Here is an 18,805-nt window from a genome sequence, read left to right on the forward strand (position 1 = left end):
TAAACTTGGTAGAACCTAAACCCTTTGGATATTTAAAGCAAAACCAGGGGTCCACTTTCCTACTTAGATTTGCGGGGTTGCCTCTGAGCTAAAAATCCTGATGGAACAGGGAAACTAAGAATCTTTTCCAGTGTGTGGTCGGAACTTCCGACATCCTTATGACCTGTTTAAAAAGTGGGAGTCAAAACCCAGTCTCTCTTCATCATCAGAATTGAAGATAAAGGCCTGGCTGGTTTGGCTCAGTGGATAGAGTGTCAGCCTGCGGACTGAGGGGTCCCGGGTTTAGTTCTGGCCAGGGGCACACGCCCGGGTTGTGGGCTCAGTCCCCAGTGTGGGGTGTGAGGGAGGCAGCTGAGCAATGATTCTCATTGATGTTTCTGTCTCTCTCTCCCTCTCCTTTCCTCTCTAAAATCAATAAAAATACATTTAAAAAAAAAGAATTGAAGATAAAATGGAAACCAACATTCCCAGGCAAAAGAGAAGTCACGTACGCAGTATCCATAACATCTGATCATCAGAAAAAACAAAAGTCAGTGCAACCCACCATCCGTAGCTCAATGGTGTCTGTGATGTTGGGTGTATCTATCATCCCGAGAGAAGAGACGCTCTCTGTATTGACGGGACTGTGTCACCCTAAGGATTAGACTTGAGCTGTGGTGGGGACCACATTCCGCAGAACCTGATGACATGTAGAGACATCTACAGCCACCCAGCATGCTGCGGGGTTAACAGTACTCCCTCTCCCGGCCATGAGGGAGGGACCCAGAGGCAGGGAAGGGATGCCAGGCAGAGCAGGGCTTTCTCGGGGGGTCTGGCCCCAGAGAAGAGCTCCCAGGTCTCTCATCCGTGGTTTACACCAGCTGGAACCCCTAGGGTTTTAACTGGAGTGACGTTTTCAACGTGTGATCTATTCCACGCGTCTGCCCTTCTTATGAGCCGTGTAATTTCCACGGGAAGGACCAAGGGCTAGTCCCAGTGATGGGAAAGTGGGCCTCTAGGACTTGCTCAGAGGTAGAAGATGTTTCTTGAGATTTTTCTGGATATGGAAGAGGATTTATAGCCAAGCGTTTAGTCCTTGTTGGACCCCGAGTTTGTTATGCGTTGGTAGAGAAAGAAACAAGAACCAGCATTCCCCCTGAAAGGAAATGGCATGCCACAGAGGGCGGGGCTTGGCGGGTGGCAAAGAAAGGCCAAGCAGTTTTCTCAGGGAGTTGCCTGCTCCCCCCCCACCCCCTCTTCCAAAAGACCAGAGCCTCACTCTGGAAAAGCCGCGAGAGCAGCGAAAGGACATTCCACCTTCCTGTCTGCAGCTCCGTCTGCCGGGGACCCAGAGCGTCAGTGAGACGCCCGCAGTGCTGCTGGTCGAGGGAAAGTGGCTCCCCAGAGAGGAGACGGGCCTGCAGGGCATCTGGGGCTGTGTGCTTGGCAGACGGGTGCACGCATGGCCCCACCTCTGTGCCGCCTACAACTCACCGCTGACCAGTGCCAGGCAGCCGGGGTGGAGGTCCCCAGAGGCTGGTGTGAAGCAGAGTCAGCCTGGTTAGTGGCCCTGAGCACCCACGCGAGGTGATGCAGCCTTTACAAGAACTCTGCAGGCAGCCCGACGAGCAAAGACAATAAAACCACAGCCCGATCGGCACTTTTAAAGATCAAATTCTCCTTTGCGGTTCAGCTTTCATTTTGAGTCTGGCAGATTCAAGGTAATACTGGCTTTGTGAGCAGCTGCTGGGCCATGATTTGATTGTGCATGAGATAACGTATACTTATTACTTGTAATGGTGAAAGTAAGTAATTCAGAAATAGTGTTACATGCTGGACAAGCAATTCACTCCACAAGTGTCACTCACCCGGTGAGGGAAAGGACAGGGAGATACACACACTCTACTTGTGCTGAGACTACTGTCCTCAGGGTAGTGGGCCTATGGCCACGCCTAGGATTTACTCACCCACAATTTTCTCACAGAACTGAGGCAGAGGGAGGCAGGGACGGGGGAAGGGAGGAGAGAACCAACTTTATAGCAAATGCTTACGTAAGACCTCCTCACCCCCGCAACACTGAGCCTGGTCTGTTACCCTCCCCCCACATACACCCCCCCAACACCGAGCCTGGTCTGTTACCCACCCCCCACATAATCCCCCAACACTGAGCCTGGTCCGTTACCCCCCCTACAACCCACCCACCACTGAGCCTGGTCCGTTACCACCCCCCCCACAACCCCCCCACCACTGAGCCTGGTCCGTTACCACCCTCCCCTCACAATCCTCCCACCACTGAGCCTGGTCCGTTACCACCCTCCCCTCACAACCCCCCCACCAATGAGCCTGGTCCGTTACCACCCTCCCCTCATAATCCTCCCACCACTGGGCCTGGTCCGTTACCACCCCCCCCACAGCCCCCCCACCACTGAGCCTGGCCCGTTACCTTGCTCCAGTTTCCCACTCTCCAGCCGGCGCAGGGACGGAGGTGGCATCTCTTGGCGGGGTCCGGCCTCTGAACGGCCGCACAGTCGGAATCCACCCGGGTGCTGCACTCCACGCGGCGCCAGTAGGCTCCCAGCCCGCATGTGGTGGAACACTGGGGGGGGGGGGGGGACAGGACACAGAGGCTGAGCCCGGCTTCCTCAGACACACCTGGCACCTGCAGTGCTCCTGATTGCTCACTGGAACGGCCCAGCAATCTTAACAAATACCAGCACGGGGCCCCGGCTCCGGGCAAACGGCTGCATCTCAGCTGGCAGGGCCCCCGCATGAGGAACTTAAGTCATTCCCATTCTAATCAACAGCCACGGCTGAGGATCCCTGATTGATATTCGGGAGGACAAGCCAGTGCAAAAAAAGGGGACATTTGTACTGCTTTCAACAATAAAGTTTAAAAAAGAAATGATGCTGGCTTCAGTGCCAAATTGCCGCACTTCACACCAGTGCTGTTCCAGTGACGTCAGACCCACACCTGCCTCCCACCTCACCTCTTACACCACCGCTGTCACTTATCTCAGCGAGGCTCTCCTCACACACTGCGGTGCAAAGGGCATTGTTATAAAGGAACCCAGGCTGGGGAGCTGGCTGGCCCCAGGACTAAGACTAGGATTTTCTGCTTCTAAACCGCAGCACAATATTGCTACAGCGGCACTTCTCCTCCGCGAGTGTCCGTGGGAGTCACCAGGACCCGCTGTGACAGGCAGGTGCTGGCTCAGGAGGTCTGGGAGGGGCTGGAGAGGATGCAGCTCTAACCGGCTCCCAGGGGATGCAGGTGCCGGGGGTCCTCAGACCACATGTGGAGTTAGACAGATGCTATGACAGGATGCTTTCACTCCTGGACCCGATGGCGGTGAGTAAATCAATCACCGTTTGCCACACGCATAGTCCATTCCTCACATGATGTTTTAATTTGTTTATTACTCTTAAATAGCTCAGGTTTAGCAAGGGGTCACCTTGAAAGCTGCACAAACGTTCCCCCTATAATTCCTTGTATCCTACGTGCCTGGTTCTTTCACTTGGTTGCTTTGACTTGCATCCCCTCTTCCGTGCCCATCCTCAGAAGGCGGGGCTGTTTCGGGGCATGAGAAACACAGCTCTGGGCTAGTAAAGAAAAGGGGTGGGAGTTCCATCTATGACATTTTTGGAAGTTTCTTTTGATGAGTTATGAATAAAAACCAGCCTTACATTAATTTCTCTTGTTGCATTTTCACCCTCCATATCATGTCATGTTTCACTGTGTGCGACTTCTTGGGTTAGAACACATATGTAACAGACAAATTCACTGTAGAATCATAGAAAGGGCAGAGTAGAAAACAGCCTAGGCCAGGGTGGGCAAACTTTTTGACTCGAGGGCCACAATGGGTTCTTAAACTGGACCGGAGGGCCGGAACAAAAGCATGGATGGAGTGTTTGTGTGAACTAATATAAATTCGAAGTAAACATCATTACATAAAAGGGTACGGTCTTTTTTTTTTTTTTAGTTTTATTCATTTCAGACGGGCGGATTCGCCCGCGGGCCGTAGTTTGCCCACGGCTGGCCTAGGCCATCATTGTTTCCACTGGGCTCATGGAGCTCCTTCCTCCCCCTCCTTAAGGTTGTTTGTCATTTGGTTTGTATCTCTCAAGTTCCTAGCACTTTCCCCCCTGAACTAGACTATGTGTCTATAACAGAGACAATGACAGCTGAAGTGCACTGAGCGACCCCTTGTTCACACCACGTGCTTTGCAATGGGACTTCGCAGCTCCTCCCGGCAGCTAGTGGAATATAGTTCCCCAGCTCTTGAATCGGGACTGTTCTGTGACTTTGGTGGACAAAACGCAGTGGGTGATGCCCTAACCGGTTTGGCTCAGTGGATAGAGCAGCGGCCTGCAGACTGAAGGGTCCCAGGTTCGATTCCGGTCAAGGGCATGTAGCTTGGTTGCCGGCATATAGCCAGGAGCGGGTGTGCAGGAGGCGGCTGATTGATGTTTCTCGATGTTTCTAACTCTCTATCCCTCTCCCTTCCTCTCTGTAAAAATCAATAAAATATAAAAAATGCAGTGGGTGATGTTGTGCCAGCTCTCAAGGGGCCTTGCTGGTTTCAGTCCTCCCTCTTGGACCCCGTCTCTGCCATGGGAACAAGGCTAGTCTGCTGTGGGATGAGAGATCATGTGGAACCAAGTGGGGTGACCTGGCCAAAGCCATCCCAGCGCGTCCAGCTTCAGCCGACTCTCCAGCAGACGTATGATCAGCCACTCAGCCCAGCTAAGCTGAGCCCCGATAGCAGGACCTCTCAGCTGACCCATAGACCCGTGAACAAACATCAGTGTTTACTGAGGTGTTGTGGTTGGTTGTTATTTGGCGTTGCTGTGGCAATGGACAGTTCTGGGTTAAACATTTTGTTTCCTAAGTTATTTAAGCAGAGCAGGCCCCCGCCTGGTCATGAGGGAAGCGCCTGCCAAGTGTGTGGCTCTGGAAAACTGCACTCTGGGCCGGTTCCCTTTCCCAGCCAAGCTCCCTGGAATTGGTAGCTCTCAATGGCTCCCGCAAGGTTGATAAATTTTTGGTGAACTACAATGTATTCAGTAAGACAGTTTATTTCTGTCAAAGTCAAAGGATGACATCTGAGATGGAATTAATTCTGTGTATCTTGATTAGAATATAATCAAAATGTGTCAATTAACCTCTGGGCTCAAACAGTCGTAAGGTTGAATGTGTACTTCTGTTTATTTGGAGATAGTACTTTCTCACAGAACCGATGAACATTTATCAATTATCACATATTACGTATCTTCAGGACAAAAGCATTAGAACACATTTGAATTTAATAATTCCACAACTGCTTTGAGATTCAGGGGTCAGGTCAAAAGATAAGAGGATGGGAAAAGAAAGTAATTTCTGGGCCATCCTAATGCTACTTTTAAATAAAACTTGTGTATTAACTTGTGGACTGAGAAGGGCTTGTCCTTTCTTATTTGCAGCCCTACTGTGGGGACTCTTCCACCTGAGGACTGTGGTAGTTTACTGAAGGTTCTCCCCTTCCAACTGCAACTTGGCATCCACTGCAGACCTGGAATCACCTTGCGTTATTATGTGAGCGAGAAGTCAACCTCTGTTTTAGCGAACCATAACTTATAATGCTCTGTTTGTCCCAGCAGCCTAGCCTTGTGTGTGTGAGATTTCTAATTACAAATACACATCGTACATATATCACACTTGGAGTATTCTGACATCAACCCTGTAGCTATGCCTTTTATCGCCTGCTCTTTCAGATCCTGTCTGACCAGGCTGCATTCTTTTCAAGGCCCACAGGGTCTTTGATGGTAGGTGCTTTCGGACTACATCTCCATTAACTAATTAACAAAATACTACAAATTAACTAGGAGCCTCAGTTTCCATAATGTGTTCTCTTTGTCTTTGAGTCTGCAGAGGCCATACATGGTCCAGACTGCTTTGATGGGTTAAGACAACAAACCTGTTTATCTGACCTTTAAGACTGCCCCAACTTTTTGGAAGGGAAAATACATTTTGAGGGTGCTACTTTCAAGTGCATCCTTTCAAGGGTGTCACTCACAAAACCCACACAGATCAATTTTATTTCTAGGCTGAACCCACTGGATCTGTGAGCTCAAAAGTACCCATAGAGCCCTCAGTGTTACTTTAAAATACTTCCTGGTGAACTCTGTGATTTTCTCATCTGTTCACCCAGGGTCCCCACTTAATTGGCATGATTTTTATGGCATGTGACTAAAGAAGAAAACAACAGAACAGAAGGCAGAGAGAGTGGTGGTGTTTTCTGATTTGCAAAGTGATGGGTCAGAGGCAGTGAAGTCCGTCCACTTGGGTTCAAATCTCTGCTCTACGACTCAGGGGTGTGTGATACAGGCCAACTACTCAACGTCTCTCAGCTCCAGCTTCCTCACCTCTAACATGGGAAAATATGACCAATCTCCTCGTGCTGTGGTGAGGATTAAATGTGGGAATTTGTGTTAATTAGCACAAAACCATGCTACTGAAGCATAGGACATGCTTTATAAATGCTCCCTGTCAACACCCTCCTCACTAGAGCCCATTAGAACTTTGCTAATGGAAAGAAATATGAGCAAAATGTCAGAAATCTCCATACTCTAAGCATGAATATCTCTTTTCCTCCAGAACCTGTATTTTCCACATGCAAATGGAGATGGTAAGATGCTGCTCCACAGACAGGAAATGCAATAGTTACTTAAGAATTCAAACATGAATCAATGTGAAAACAGAGTTCAAATGTAAACAAAAAATTTTGAAAGTTTGAATTTACCTGTTTATTACCAATGTAGTCAATTCTATGACCCAAGATGATTAATTCATACCAAAAAATTTATACAGCTAAATTGTCAATTGGTGCTGAAATTCACTAGAGACAGTAGATTAGAATAAAAAAAGTTAGAAGATTCATCATCCAAATGACAAGTGTGTCCTTAGACAAGTTACTGAACCACGGAATACCTTGGTTTCTCTATTTATAAATTGGTATTAATCAGACCCTAGATGCTCCTCAGGGCTGTCAAAAGGGAAAAAATAAAAGATTACATATGAAAGTGGCTTGGAAATGAACATGCTTTATAAATTAAAGGTCTTTTTTGTATTAGCTATTATTACTTCACTTCCTTTTAGCTACAAACATGAGCCATGAAATATCACAAAAATGCTGAATAGTTTGAACATGCGGTTATTTTGCCACAAAGTCCTCCTTTGAGTTGTCAAATTACTTTTAACAAGTACATATACTGTGCATTTGAAATTCAAATGGGTGAGAAATGATTTTGATGGCCCCAAGGATTGAAGAGGTTCTAGAAATGGAAAAACAAATGTCACGTCAATGCCTGCAGCCTGACAATAGGGACCGGCATTTTTTCATCACATGTTTTTTCTCCCTCCATATTCTAATTCTTTGAACAAGCTAACATGATCTTTTTGAATATAAGCGAACACACCCACCAGAAAGTAAATAATTGATACCGTGAGCTATAGAATTCTTTAAAGATCGGGTGCTGGAATTCCATCCTAATTGTTCTCACTTGACGGGTTTAGAGGAAGGGCTCAAACGTTAGCTTTCTGAATGAAACGTGCCCTTTCGGTTGGCCATCATCATAGGATGATCACAGCTTATAGCTGGAGGGGCACTGGCGGTGACCCACACTGGCTCACGGTCCTGCAAATGAGAAGCAGGCTCAGTGGGATGGGCCAGTTCCCCACTCTCACACCGCTGGCTGAGCCGGACCTCCTGACGTGGTTCCAGATGCTTTTCACTGTATCTCACCACATCTGTTCTCTGTCCTGGAGATTTCTTTTTTCATTTTTGGAATCAGGGAGGTAAAGAGGGGGGTGAGGGCATAAACCTGATTACTTCATGCTTAGTCCACCTTAGACTGTACTTCAGACAAGCCCATTTTGAAATGTGCACAAGAATGCATCTCCCCTATTTTCCAAATGCAGTAAGAAATGGAACTCCTACCTCACTCCAGTTTCCGACGATCCAGTGCGCAGGGCTGCGGTCCGGGCGCTGCTGGTAACTGGAGACATTCAGCAGAAAGCCCTCGGCCATCAGACTGGTCACGTCGTCCTCGGTGAGGACAGGCCCAGGGCTGTGTGTGGGATTCATGCTGCTGGGAAGTTGCGGGGGGCTGTGGCTTACTGACTTTTCTGAGGGTGCTGGCGGGGGGCCTCCCCGCAGAGGGAGTGACACGGTGGCTGGCTTTCCAGTGACCATCCCCTCAGCTCTGGGTGTCCTGGTTTGGAGAGTAGCAGGTCCCTGGCTGGGTAGCAGTCCTGTCACTGTGCCGACAGGTGGCCACATGGATGCCCCCGCAAGAGAAGGCGTTGGTGGAGGTGCAAGTGGCATGTCTGTGCTTCTTTCCACTGAAGCATCCTTTCTGGGCGCCGTGGTCTGGGTCCATAGGACAGAGCTGCTTCCATTCCTGTTCTCAGGGGGCTCACTGGCTTCCCCTGAGCCGCTGTGACTCTCTGCGTCCAGCTCCCCGCTCAAGGTGCTGGAGAGTGGAGGCACCTGCCGGGCCCCGGGGCTGCTGGGAGCTGGCCAGTCAGAACCGCTCATGGTTGTGGCTAAGAGGCCGCCCTGTGAGGTGGGACCAGGCTCTGAATTGGAAGCATCCTCTCCCTGTGGCTGGGTGCGCAGCGACCAGGCCGTGAGGATGGGCTGCGAGGCAGTCCCGGTGGGAATGGCATCGCGGGTGTCCAGTTCGGTGTGGATGGAGCTGTTCTGCCACCGCGTCCCACCCAGGTCTCCTTCCCGGGAGGCTGTGGTGGGACGAGGGCTGCTGGCGGCCGTGGTGCTTGCGCCCCTGGAGCCGGGCACCGTGGGCGTGGGCAGCATCCTGGGGCCGGATGTGGGCGGGATGGGCTGCCGGGGGTCATGATCAGAGGTCGGTAGCCCTTTCCCACTGAAAACGGTGCCTCTGCTGGGTTTCGGAGCCCTCCGGCCGGACGGGCATTGCTGGAGGCCGCACAGAGCCCGGCTGTTGGGTTTCCTCATCACGTCGCAAGGCTCGTCGTGGTTCTTGGCGCAGGTGACACTGCGAGTCCGCACGCCGCCGCCGCAGGAGACGGAGCACTGGAAGAGAGGACAGCAGTCTGGGGAGGGCGGCCTGGCTCTCCCCCTCAGGTGACGACAGATCAGAAACACACTGCGCAGCTAAAACGTTCACACCTACCTCTGTTTTCTATTTTGCGTCTATACGCCTTTAGTTTCCCCTGGAACTGTGTCCCTTCTGGAGACCCTCTGAGGCTCAGGACCAACCATTCACCCTCCACAAACGGAAGATACAAACCATGAGGGTATAAACGAAGTCTCCCTGGGCTTTGAGTGTTGGACAGTGGATTCACAAAGAGTGCAAACATTTAAATAAGTCACCTAATCTTTTAAAGAGACAGTAGTAATATCCCTCCTAGGGTTCTGATGCTATTAAATGAATGTAAAATGCTTATCCATTCTCTGCAATCCATGAAGCTGGTTCTAATGAACCTTCCCCTTTCTATGTGGGGAATACCCATTGTAACTCCCATAGTCTCACCAACAAGCTCCATTTCCACTCGCCTGGGTCAGGTAGAATCCTATGAAAAGCTAGACATACTCACCCCTGAATGTAGATCCCGGGCCTTTCCTGCCATTTAAGGTGGGTAGTTCATCAAAGGTGGGAGCGACCCTTTACAAAGTGTTCCGTGAGCCCTGTAGCGCGGTACTGATCTATATGGGGTCATGGCCGGGACCACCCCCCTCAGTGTTCCCTCCACGCTCTGCAGGGCACTCAAATCCCAGCCCTGTGCTGGGAGGCGGTGTGACCTTCGAAAAGTTTCTATGCCAGAGTTTCTCCATCTGTACAATGGGGCTTAAAGCCATTGCGAGATACTGTCTGTGCCCGATACGTATTTGCTGTTAATATGTAATTAAATACTGATTGCCGATTTGGCAGTGTCCTTTTGTGACTATGGAAGCAATGCATTAGTCCCCCCCGCCCCCTTTTTTAGATCTCTCACATTTGTGTAGCCCCTTAGCCCTGTGCTTACACTGCTCTGTGCATAAAAGGGTCTGAGTTTGGCAATTGATTTATGGCCCTCAAGTGAAGGAGGCCACAGATAACTCCATCAGGATATTTGGGTGCCACTGGCTGGACAGGCTTGTAAAATCAGAGTAGCATAGAAAATAGACCCTTGTCTTCTTGCCTGATAATAAAATTGCCATCTAGTAAACAATGGCTATTTGCCAGGCACATGGGAAGGGCTACATGGATTATGTTCAAGCCTTACACTAACCCTGTCTTTCTAAGTGAGAAAAGGCGGAGAGAGGTTTCACACTAGCTCAAGGCCGTACAGTGAGGGCTTGCCAGGGCTGTAAAATCTAGAAAAACTGCTATCCCACTAAATCCATTAGCCTAACTGCCAGGAGAAATAGGGGACTCAATGAACTAATACCCGCCACATGGAGTTACTTTACAAGTTAAATGAGACACACTGTGTGGTACAGAGAGCGCTCCACAAGTGATGGATGACATTATTGTTATTTCCATCTATTCACTTTACTTACAAATCATTATATGTGTAGCGTTTACTGTGTGCCTGGCACTGTTCTAGTAAGAACTTAGAAATATTCATTTATTTAATCCTCATAACTTCCCTTGAGGCTAAGTACTACCCCGATCTACATTTTGTGGATGGAGAAAACAAGCCACAGCAAAGTAGAAGGAACCACAAAGAGGTTACCTATCCAGTAAGTGGCCGAGCCAGGCTTTGAGCCCGGGACTCATGTCCCAGAGACCATGTCCTTCACCACTAGACTGGCTGCCTCTCACAGGCTGGTCCCTGGAGTGGTGTCCCCAGTGAAAATGGAGCCACTAGAAATTCAGATACGTTGTCTTTGTTTACAACATAAAGAGCCCCCCTTCTCTATCCTTCTAGCCAGAAAGTAAGTTGGGCAAAACCAAGAGACAAGTCTTGTTGAAACTTGAGATTGGGGGTAGAACCTGGGCTTAGAGGAGAAGGGGCTGGCCATGGCGGGCAGAAAAGCCCTCCCTGGGAGAAGTCTCTAGCTCTCATTACGTCTCCGCTCTGGCCATGGACACAGCTGAGCCCGCCCTTCTCTCCTCGCTTGGGCTGGTAGATCTGCCTTGACTGAGAAGGGCAGCTCATCGATTTGCCTTTCCTCCTTCTTCCCACCTTGGTCAGTACAGGGGGGACCATTCTACAGGAGTCCCAGGCCTCACGGTTCTTGGGTCTTTTGGCCCAGTTACGTGAGAGCTTTAGACTCATCCAGCGTGACCCAAAAGGTCCAGTGCAGACCAAATGAGCAGGCACTGGAATTAAGGTCAATCGCAAGACAAAATCCAGACCATGAACACTATGTGTATATAGCAAGGATCACTAAGTCATCTCTCTTAAAGTAGCTAAGCAGAGCTAGAATGTCAAAGACATTTCATTGTATTCCGGCAAACAGAGTATTTGAGAAATTGAGGGCAAATGTGTACGGCCATTAGCAAGATGGCAGAGGGAAGACAGGGAGACCCATTTGATGAGTATTTTGATTCTGATTTAACTACAGGCACCTGTGCTGGCAACATCTGGATGAAGGCAGTGACTCAGCCTTTCTGCTCTGCTCTGTCAAGTGGAAGGTAGAAACTGGATTTCCTGTCTGCTAACAACACACCTGCAAGGGCCTGTATCTGGAACAACCGACACAAGTACTTGTCCCATCACGCCAACATGTTGGTCCTTTGCCCCAATTAAGTCACATCATTTTGCTCCCCATAAACAGAACACAATAAAAAGAACTCCTCAGCCAAACATGTAATTTCAGTTCTTTTAAAAAGCATTACGACTCTGGTAGTTAGTAAATTCTACATGACAAAAATTAACTGCTTCTGATGCAGCCAAAACATTTTTGGTAAATAGATTTCATGGGCGAGCCACAGTACCCCATTCAGCCTTATTTCAACAACAGTGTAATTTACAACATTGGCTCTCATTGTACCCTCCTGGGAATAGCAGGGGGAATGTTCTGGACTATTGCTGATGTGTCCACATGAATCAGTGCTGCTATCGGCAGTGCACCTGTATTAGTTTGTAGGTACATTTTCTTTACATGTACCTCTGTCTTTTCTTTTTGTCCTATTTCTCCATTTGATAGGACGATCTTATAGTACAGGGACCATACTTGCCATTTTAAAAAAATTTCAGCTACATGACCAAGAATGCATTCTTTACAGGATTAGAAGCTAAATAAGCCCAAGCTGTGACTATGAGCTAATGAAATCGAGTCTTGGAAATAAGGTCATCAAAGTGGCTGTATTCAGAGTTCTTTTGTGTTCAATTAGTTATCTTCAGGGATGGTAACGTTGCTTATACAAATTTTCAAATTCCTCTTCAGTAAACACTTTTAGAGTAACTTTATAAGTGATTAAAATTAATCTCGTTTACTTATAATAAAATATGTTTTAACCCAAAAGGTTTTATCTGAATTGGTCACATTAGTCCCTTAATCATCAAATTTAGTTCTAATTGATTTTCTAATTGATTCTCCTGAACCCAGTGTTTTCCATTTCTCTGAAGGTGAGTTCTAAGAAGCGTTCCTCAGACATTCTGGTCAATGGGAGCATTCCTGTGGAAAGCGTGTGGCTTCCCAAGGGAGCTTATGGAAGTCAGCATCCATGGATAGGTTCTGCCCTGCCGGTTTTTAAAAAGCATTTGTCTTTTCTCACTCCTGAGGTCATTGACTGAAACGTGCATAAGGAAGCAGAGTGGAGCCCCAGAGACTCCAGGACCCTGCGAGATAAAGGGGTCCATTTCCGCCAAAGACCCTGGGCGCATGAGCCTTGATGTTACCAGGTGCCATGGTGACCCAAGGAAAACGGAAGCCTGGAAGTTTTCATGACTGAGCCCACTGATTTCTAGTTACATTCAGAGAATTAAATCAAATTAACTTGGGGAAACGCACCACTTATTTGAATGGATGTGGCTAATAACAGTAGCCATCCTAAACTTAGGTCAGGCCTGGCCTTGACACGTGCTGGAAAGATGGATGTTTCAGAGGCATCTTCGAGGGTCAGGTGCACCGCCTGTCATCCCACCATCAGAGCAACAGTCCTTGGCTTCACTTTACTGGAGCAGCTCCAGGGACACATAAGCCCTGGTCAACGTCTCACAAACTGGCTCTCGGGGTGGTAGGAGCCCTGACTTCCCACTCCCCTGCCAGTGGGTTAACAACAGGCCAACAAAACCCTGACCATTTATCACTGAGCTGCGTGAGCCTGTGAAGCAGGACCCAGCTCTTCCCCGGCAGGTGTCTGACCACTGGACAAGGGAGAGGAAGATCCGTAAGAACAGAAAACAAGCCAATAGAATACTGGGCAGTGGGAAATGCAGGAAATGGGCCAGAGGTGCGACGCTGGCCTCTGCACCATTTTCTCCGGGGTCACTGGGACTGACGCAGAATGGGAGGGGCTGATAAATAATGCCAGCTTCCCTTTGAACTCTGGGCTCACCTCACTCCAGTTGCCTACGGTCCAGTCCGATGGACACAAGATGTCCCTGTTGCAGGACATGAGGGCCTTGGGCTTCAGCAGGTGCAGGCAGTCTTTAGCCGGCAGAGCCTGCTCATCAGAGCCCATGGTCTGGATACACAGCACTGTTCGCGTCTTCTCTCCGTGGGGCCCACATGTCGCCGAACATGCTTCCCACTCCCCTGCCCACCACCTGCAGACACACGTGGACATGGGAGAGAAGATCACCAAAACCCCTGTTATATTATTCTTAAAACAAGCAAGTTAACTTAATTCCTTTTCATTAATCCCTTTGTGAATCTACACGCATGACTTAAGTTTAGAGTCAGATTTTTCTGCTTGTTTGTATCATTTTCATTGTGTTTTAATGTGTGAGAAATACCGTAAATTTGGGTTGATTTGGGGGTTCTGGCTTTAGCATGAGAACTTGTCCATTCGGAGGTCCTGGGCAGCAGCATTCTGTGGTTGCACCGCTCAGCAGACGGATCTGGGTTCAAACCCAGGCTCTACCCCTTGTAGGTAATCGCGTGGTTTCCAAGCTCCGGAGCGTCTGTGACCTGGTGGAGGGATCTGCTCTGCCCTTGCCCAGCTCTTACATCATGCCTGCCGCAAGTCGCCTCTATTAGTTTCTATAACAAAACACCACAAACTTGGCAGCTTGAAACAACAGAAATGTAGTTTCTTATAGTTCTGGAGGACAGACATCCAAAGCCAGTATTACTGGCCTGAAATCCAAGTGTAGGCGGGTGGCACTCTCTCCAGATGCTCTGGGGAAGGCCTGCTCCCGGCCTCTTGCAGGCTGGGGTGGCTGCCAGCTTTCCTTGGCTGGTAGACCCTCATGCCAATCTTTAAGGCTGGTGTCTTAGTGTCTTTCAAATCTCTCTGCTCATGTTTGCATTGCCTTCTCGTGTGTGTGTGTGTGTGTGTGTGTGTGTGAATTTTCCCTCTGTCTCTCTCTTATAAGAACACGGGATGACATTTAAGGCCCAAGTGGATAATCCAGGATAATCTCTTCATTTCAAAACTCATAATCACATCTGCCAAGATCCCTTTCCAAGTAAAGTAACGTTTGTGGCTGTGGGGAAAGGACATGGCTGTCTTTGACCGAGTTTCCAGTCACCACATTCAGGGCCGATGTCCAGTCCCGAGAGCTCAGACTGTGTAGTTTTAAGAGTTACTTTGTCAAGGCTCCTCCTCTGTGTCTACAGGGGTTTAGCCTTGGCTCATTTTCTGTCATTTCTGTCCACCAGCCTCTGCACTCTTGCCCAATACCCATCTCCTTCAAACTCTGCCTGTATCTTATTATAGGGCTACCGCCAACCCTATACGTTCTGGAAATTGGAGGGCAGAGGTAGGAAGAAATAACCACCCTTGTGGAAAGGGAGTTCTGGAAAGAGTGAAGCCCAGTTTGTAGCTACAGGCAAATAAGAAAATGTTAGACACAGACTGATGTCTGTTATAAAACACAGAGCTGCCTTAACCGATTTGGCTCAATGGATAGAGCGTCAGCCTGCAGACTGAAAGGTCCCAGGTTCGATTCCGGTCAAGGGCATGGACCTTGGTTGCAGGCACATCCCCAGTAGGAGGTGTGCAGGAAGCAGCTGTTCGATGTTTCTCTCTCATCGATGTTTCTAACTCTCTATCCCTCTCCCTTCCTCTCTGTAAAAATCAATAAAATATATTTAAAAAAACAACAACAAACAAACAAAAACACAGAGCTGATACCAAATCCACAGCCTTGGACCACATCGTTTTGAGGTGTACAGCCTTGGCCTTAGCACGTGAGTGTCTGCATCCAATGTTTTGGTTCCCACCCACTGCTTCAGACCTAGCCCAGAAAAGAGGAGGGGGGCCCGCCTCTCTGTGGGGGCGCCTGCTGCTCGCAGACCTGCTACGGGCTTTGGAGCCTTGGATTCAGACCTCTGCCATCTCCCAGCTGCTTGATGTGCGGCAGCAATGAACTTTGCTTCCTGTCAAACCGGCACAACAGTTACTTTCCAAGTAACTGCGAACAATGAAGAGAACACATCAGGCACCTCTAAAACGTTGCCAAGAGTGAAGGAGGCACTTAAAACACCCCTACTGTTTGCTTCTCTTCCACTTTCACAATTGCTGTTTCAACACTAAGCAATTCTGACACCAGCTGTTTGGAGTTCAGGGCTCAGTCCCTCCAGACTGCCCACGCCCTACCCTTCAGACGCCCATGGCAAGTCCATGTTGTCCCCTGCGCTTCTCACCTACTGACTAGAAATAGAGGGCTCCCATGACCTCCTCCTCAGGCCCGGTAATTTTCCAGAGTGGCTCACAGAACTCAGAAAACATTTATTTGCTAGATTACTGGTGCATCATTGAAGGATACACTCAGGAACATCCAGAAGAGATGCGTAGGGCAAAGGGCACGAGCTTCCACACCCTCCCAGCACCTCCATGTGGCTCAGCACCCGAAAGCGCTCCATACCCTTTGGAGAGCTTTAATCAATCAATCAATCAATTAATTGGAGGCTTCATTACATCAGCACAACTGATGAAATCATTGGCCATTAGCAATTAACTCAACCTCCACTCCCTCTCCCTCTCCCTCTCCCCTCCCCCTTCCTTCCTTCCTTGCTTCCTTCCTTCCTTCCTCCCTCCCTCCCTCCTTTCCTTTCTTCCTCTGTGCTTCTCTCCCTCTCTTGCCCTCCCTCCTTTCCTACCTCCCTCTTCTTCTCCTTTTTTTTTTAAACATGAACCCCTCATAACAACATCCAAGCTACCTTCTATGATCCCAACATGATTAGTAGAAACTAATATCTCTATTAAAGTGGTTCCAACCAAGGGTGACTTTGTCCCACAGGAGACATTCCGAGACCTTTTTGGTTGTCATGGGTGGGCAGGGTGCTGCTCAGATCTAAACAGCTACAGACCAGGAACCGTTAAAAATACTACAATGCACAAGACAGCCCCCACAACAAAGAACTATCTGGCCCCAGGTCTCAGCAGGGCCGAGGCTAAGAAAGCCAGGGTCGTAACCCTACTCCTCCAGGCAGCCGTAGGTACAGTGGGCACTGGGATCGAAGTGTCCATGTGCTGTCTGGAGGCTGCGGTCCCCTGGGAAGATGCTCTCGGAAAAACCACACGTGATAACGGAAGAACTTTCGGGTAACATAGAAAGTATTCTCCTGAAACTTCGTCTCACTAATTAATTAAACACAGAGCACATCAGCATAGCAACAAGCACCGCTCTCTGTGGAGACAGTGTCCTCGCTCACCGCCTGCCACAGCTCCAGCAGCGCGGCCAGAGGCCTGTGATAGCTCCCCCATATTTATTCTAACAACAGGGCCACGGGCCCACCTTTGTCGCTGAGCAGCGGTTGCAAGCAGACGCCAGCGCTCCAGCTGCCATCAACGCTCACCTGGGCGGACAGTCCTTTTCCCGGCACTTCTTCTGTCTCCCGTTGGGCTGTGTTTCCGGGTCACAGAACGTGGCCTTCACCATCCCGTGGCCCTTCCTCACGCAGTGGGCGGTCTGGCGGCGGATTCCTGGGGGGCGGGCAGGAAGGTTCACACCCATTCAATCCCGAGCCCCCATGCTCGGTGTCAGGCCCCGGGTCATGTTAAGTGCTTATGCTTATAGCTGATGGGAAAGTTGTCCAGAAGGCATTTAATTCTTCAAGTGGGGCAAGGAATAGGTCCTCTTATTGTCCACACTCATGCACAGCTGGCAATGCATGGAAGGACCACAGATATACAGGTAGACTCATATAGAGTCTAACACACAGATTAGAATCTAGCTGTGGAGATAAGGCTCACACACCTGCGCCAAATAAAAAAGAATGAGATTTAAATAAGGAAAGCGGACATCACCACCAGGTATTGCAACACAATTGCTATGATATCTGTTTAGTGAAGAAATAGAGGAGGCAGGGACCTTCATATTAGTTGGGGTTCATCAACTGAAAGACAGGAGTAAAATGCAAAATCGTGTTGTGAAGTCTGAGGGGTTCAGCTTTTCCAGGAGAGGCTCTGACAGCAGGGGCTGAGAATGCTGCTGCCTTCAGCGAGCAGGTCGGGAAGGTAAGAGTGGCAGACAGGGCGCGGCAGGCACAGCAAGCCCCTCTGCAGGCTGGACTTGGCCTTGGACATGTAATCACAGCTGACTCAAGCAGTGCTGGCCTTGACCAGGTGTTGATCTAATCCAGGTGTGTGTCCCAGACAAATACAAACATATAGAAAATGTGTCACCTATGATCAATTTTAACATAAAACTGCAGCCTCACAACAATCCAATGAGGTCAACCCTATCATGTCCACTATCTGACAGATGAAGAAACTGAGGCACAGGGAAGGCCCACGGGCTGGGCAAGGAGAAGGACCCCTGGCCTTGCCAACTAGGCCGTCATTAGCAAGAGAACTTGGAGGAGCGGCCAGAATGTCCTGACTGAGGGGAAGGGGTGGTGAGGAAGAGCGTCATTGTCCCTATGAGAGAGAGAACCCTTCAGTGTTGAAGGCGGAACTTGGGGTGAGGAGACTGAGAGCCCAGGGGACGGAGCCACCAGCTGGCACATGGCAGGCACCTGAAGGCGCCAGCCTGGAGCGCTCATGGTGCACGAAGCACAGAACTGGAAAGGCCCAAGTAGCCCAGGGAGACGGTCACCACCTCACTCTCCTGGCAAGGACGCAGAGGGGCTCCGCTCAGCCACACAGCCGGCAGGACCTGGATGCAGCCAGGCCTCCTACAGCCATCACCGCACCCCACCTCACAGGTGCGCGGCCCCGCCCAGTGGCCCAGGCTGGCATCTCACCCTTTAAAAACGTCCCAGGGAGTTGCAAATAATAAGAAAACCCTTTAAGCCCTGGCCGGTGTTGCTCAGTGGTTAAAGCATTGGCCTGAGTACTGGATGGTCTCGGGTTTGATTCCCGGTCAAGGGCATTCACCTGGGTTGCAGGTTCAATCCCCAAGTGGTAGGGGTGCATGTGAGAGGCAACCAATCAATGTGTCTTTCTCACATTGATGTTTCGATGTTTTTCTCTCTCTTTCTCTCTCCCCCTCCTTCCCTCCTTCCCTCCTTCCCACTCTCTCTCTAAAAATAAAAATCAATGAAAAAATACCCTCAGGTGAGGATTAACAACAACAAAACTATCCTTTAAAATGACTCAACAGCATTATAGTGTTAAATAAAACAGTATTTTTATCCTTTGTGAAAAGAGATGTAACCTTTCAACCATGCAGGCTTTCTCAACTGATAGACGATGTGTTATTCTTATTTTGTCATATAAATAAACCACTCTCATCAGCTGGAAGCGACATTGTGAAGGG

General features: G+C 49.3%; 1 protein-coding gene across 1 annotated transcript in view; it reads right to left on the reverse strand.

The window, feature by feature from the left end:
* ADAMTS12 (ADAM metallopeptidase with thrombospondin type 1 motif 12) overlaps nucleotides 1-18,805 on the reverse strand; it is a 187,325-nt gene that overhangs the window by 19,906 nt on the left and 148,614 nt on the right. Inside the window, exons 17-20 of the mRNA XM_036310807.1 lie at nucleotides 16,902-17,028; nucleotides 13,492-13,702; nucleotides 7,956-9,071; nucleotides 2,423-2,575 (exon numbers count right to left, since the gene is read on the reverse strand). Coding sequence (XP_036166700.1) covers nucleotides 2,423-2,575; nucleotides 7,956-9,071; nucleotides 13,492-13,702; nucleotides 16,902-17,028 — 1,607 coding nt within the window. The remainder of the gene's footprint in view (nucleotides 1-2,422; nucleotides 2,576-7,955; nucleotides 9,072-13,491; nucleotides 13,703-16,901; nucleotides 17,029-18,805) is intronic.

Source organism: Myotis myotis, unplaced genomic scaffold, assembly GCF_014108235.1.
Source record: "Myotis myotis isolate mMyoMyo1 unplaced genomic scaffold, mMyoMyo1.p scaffold_m19_p_5, whole genome shotgun sequence".
Taxonomy (NCBI): domain Eukaryota; kingdom Metazoa; phylum Chordata; class Mammalia; order Chiroptera; family Vespertilionidae; genus Myotis; species Myotis myotis.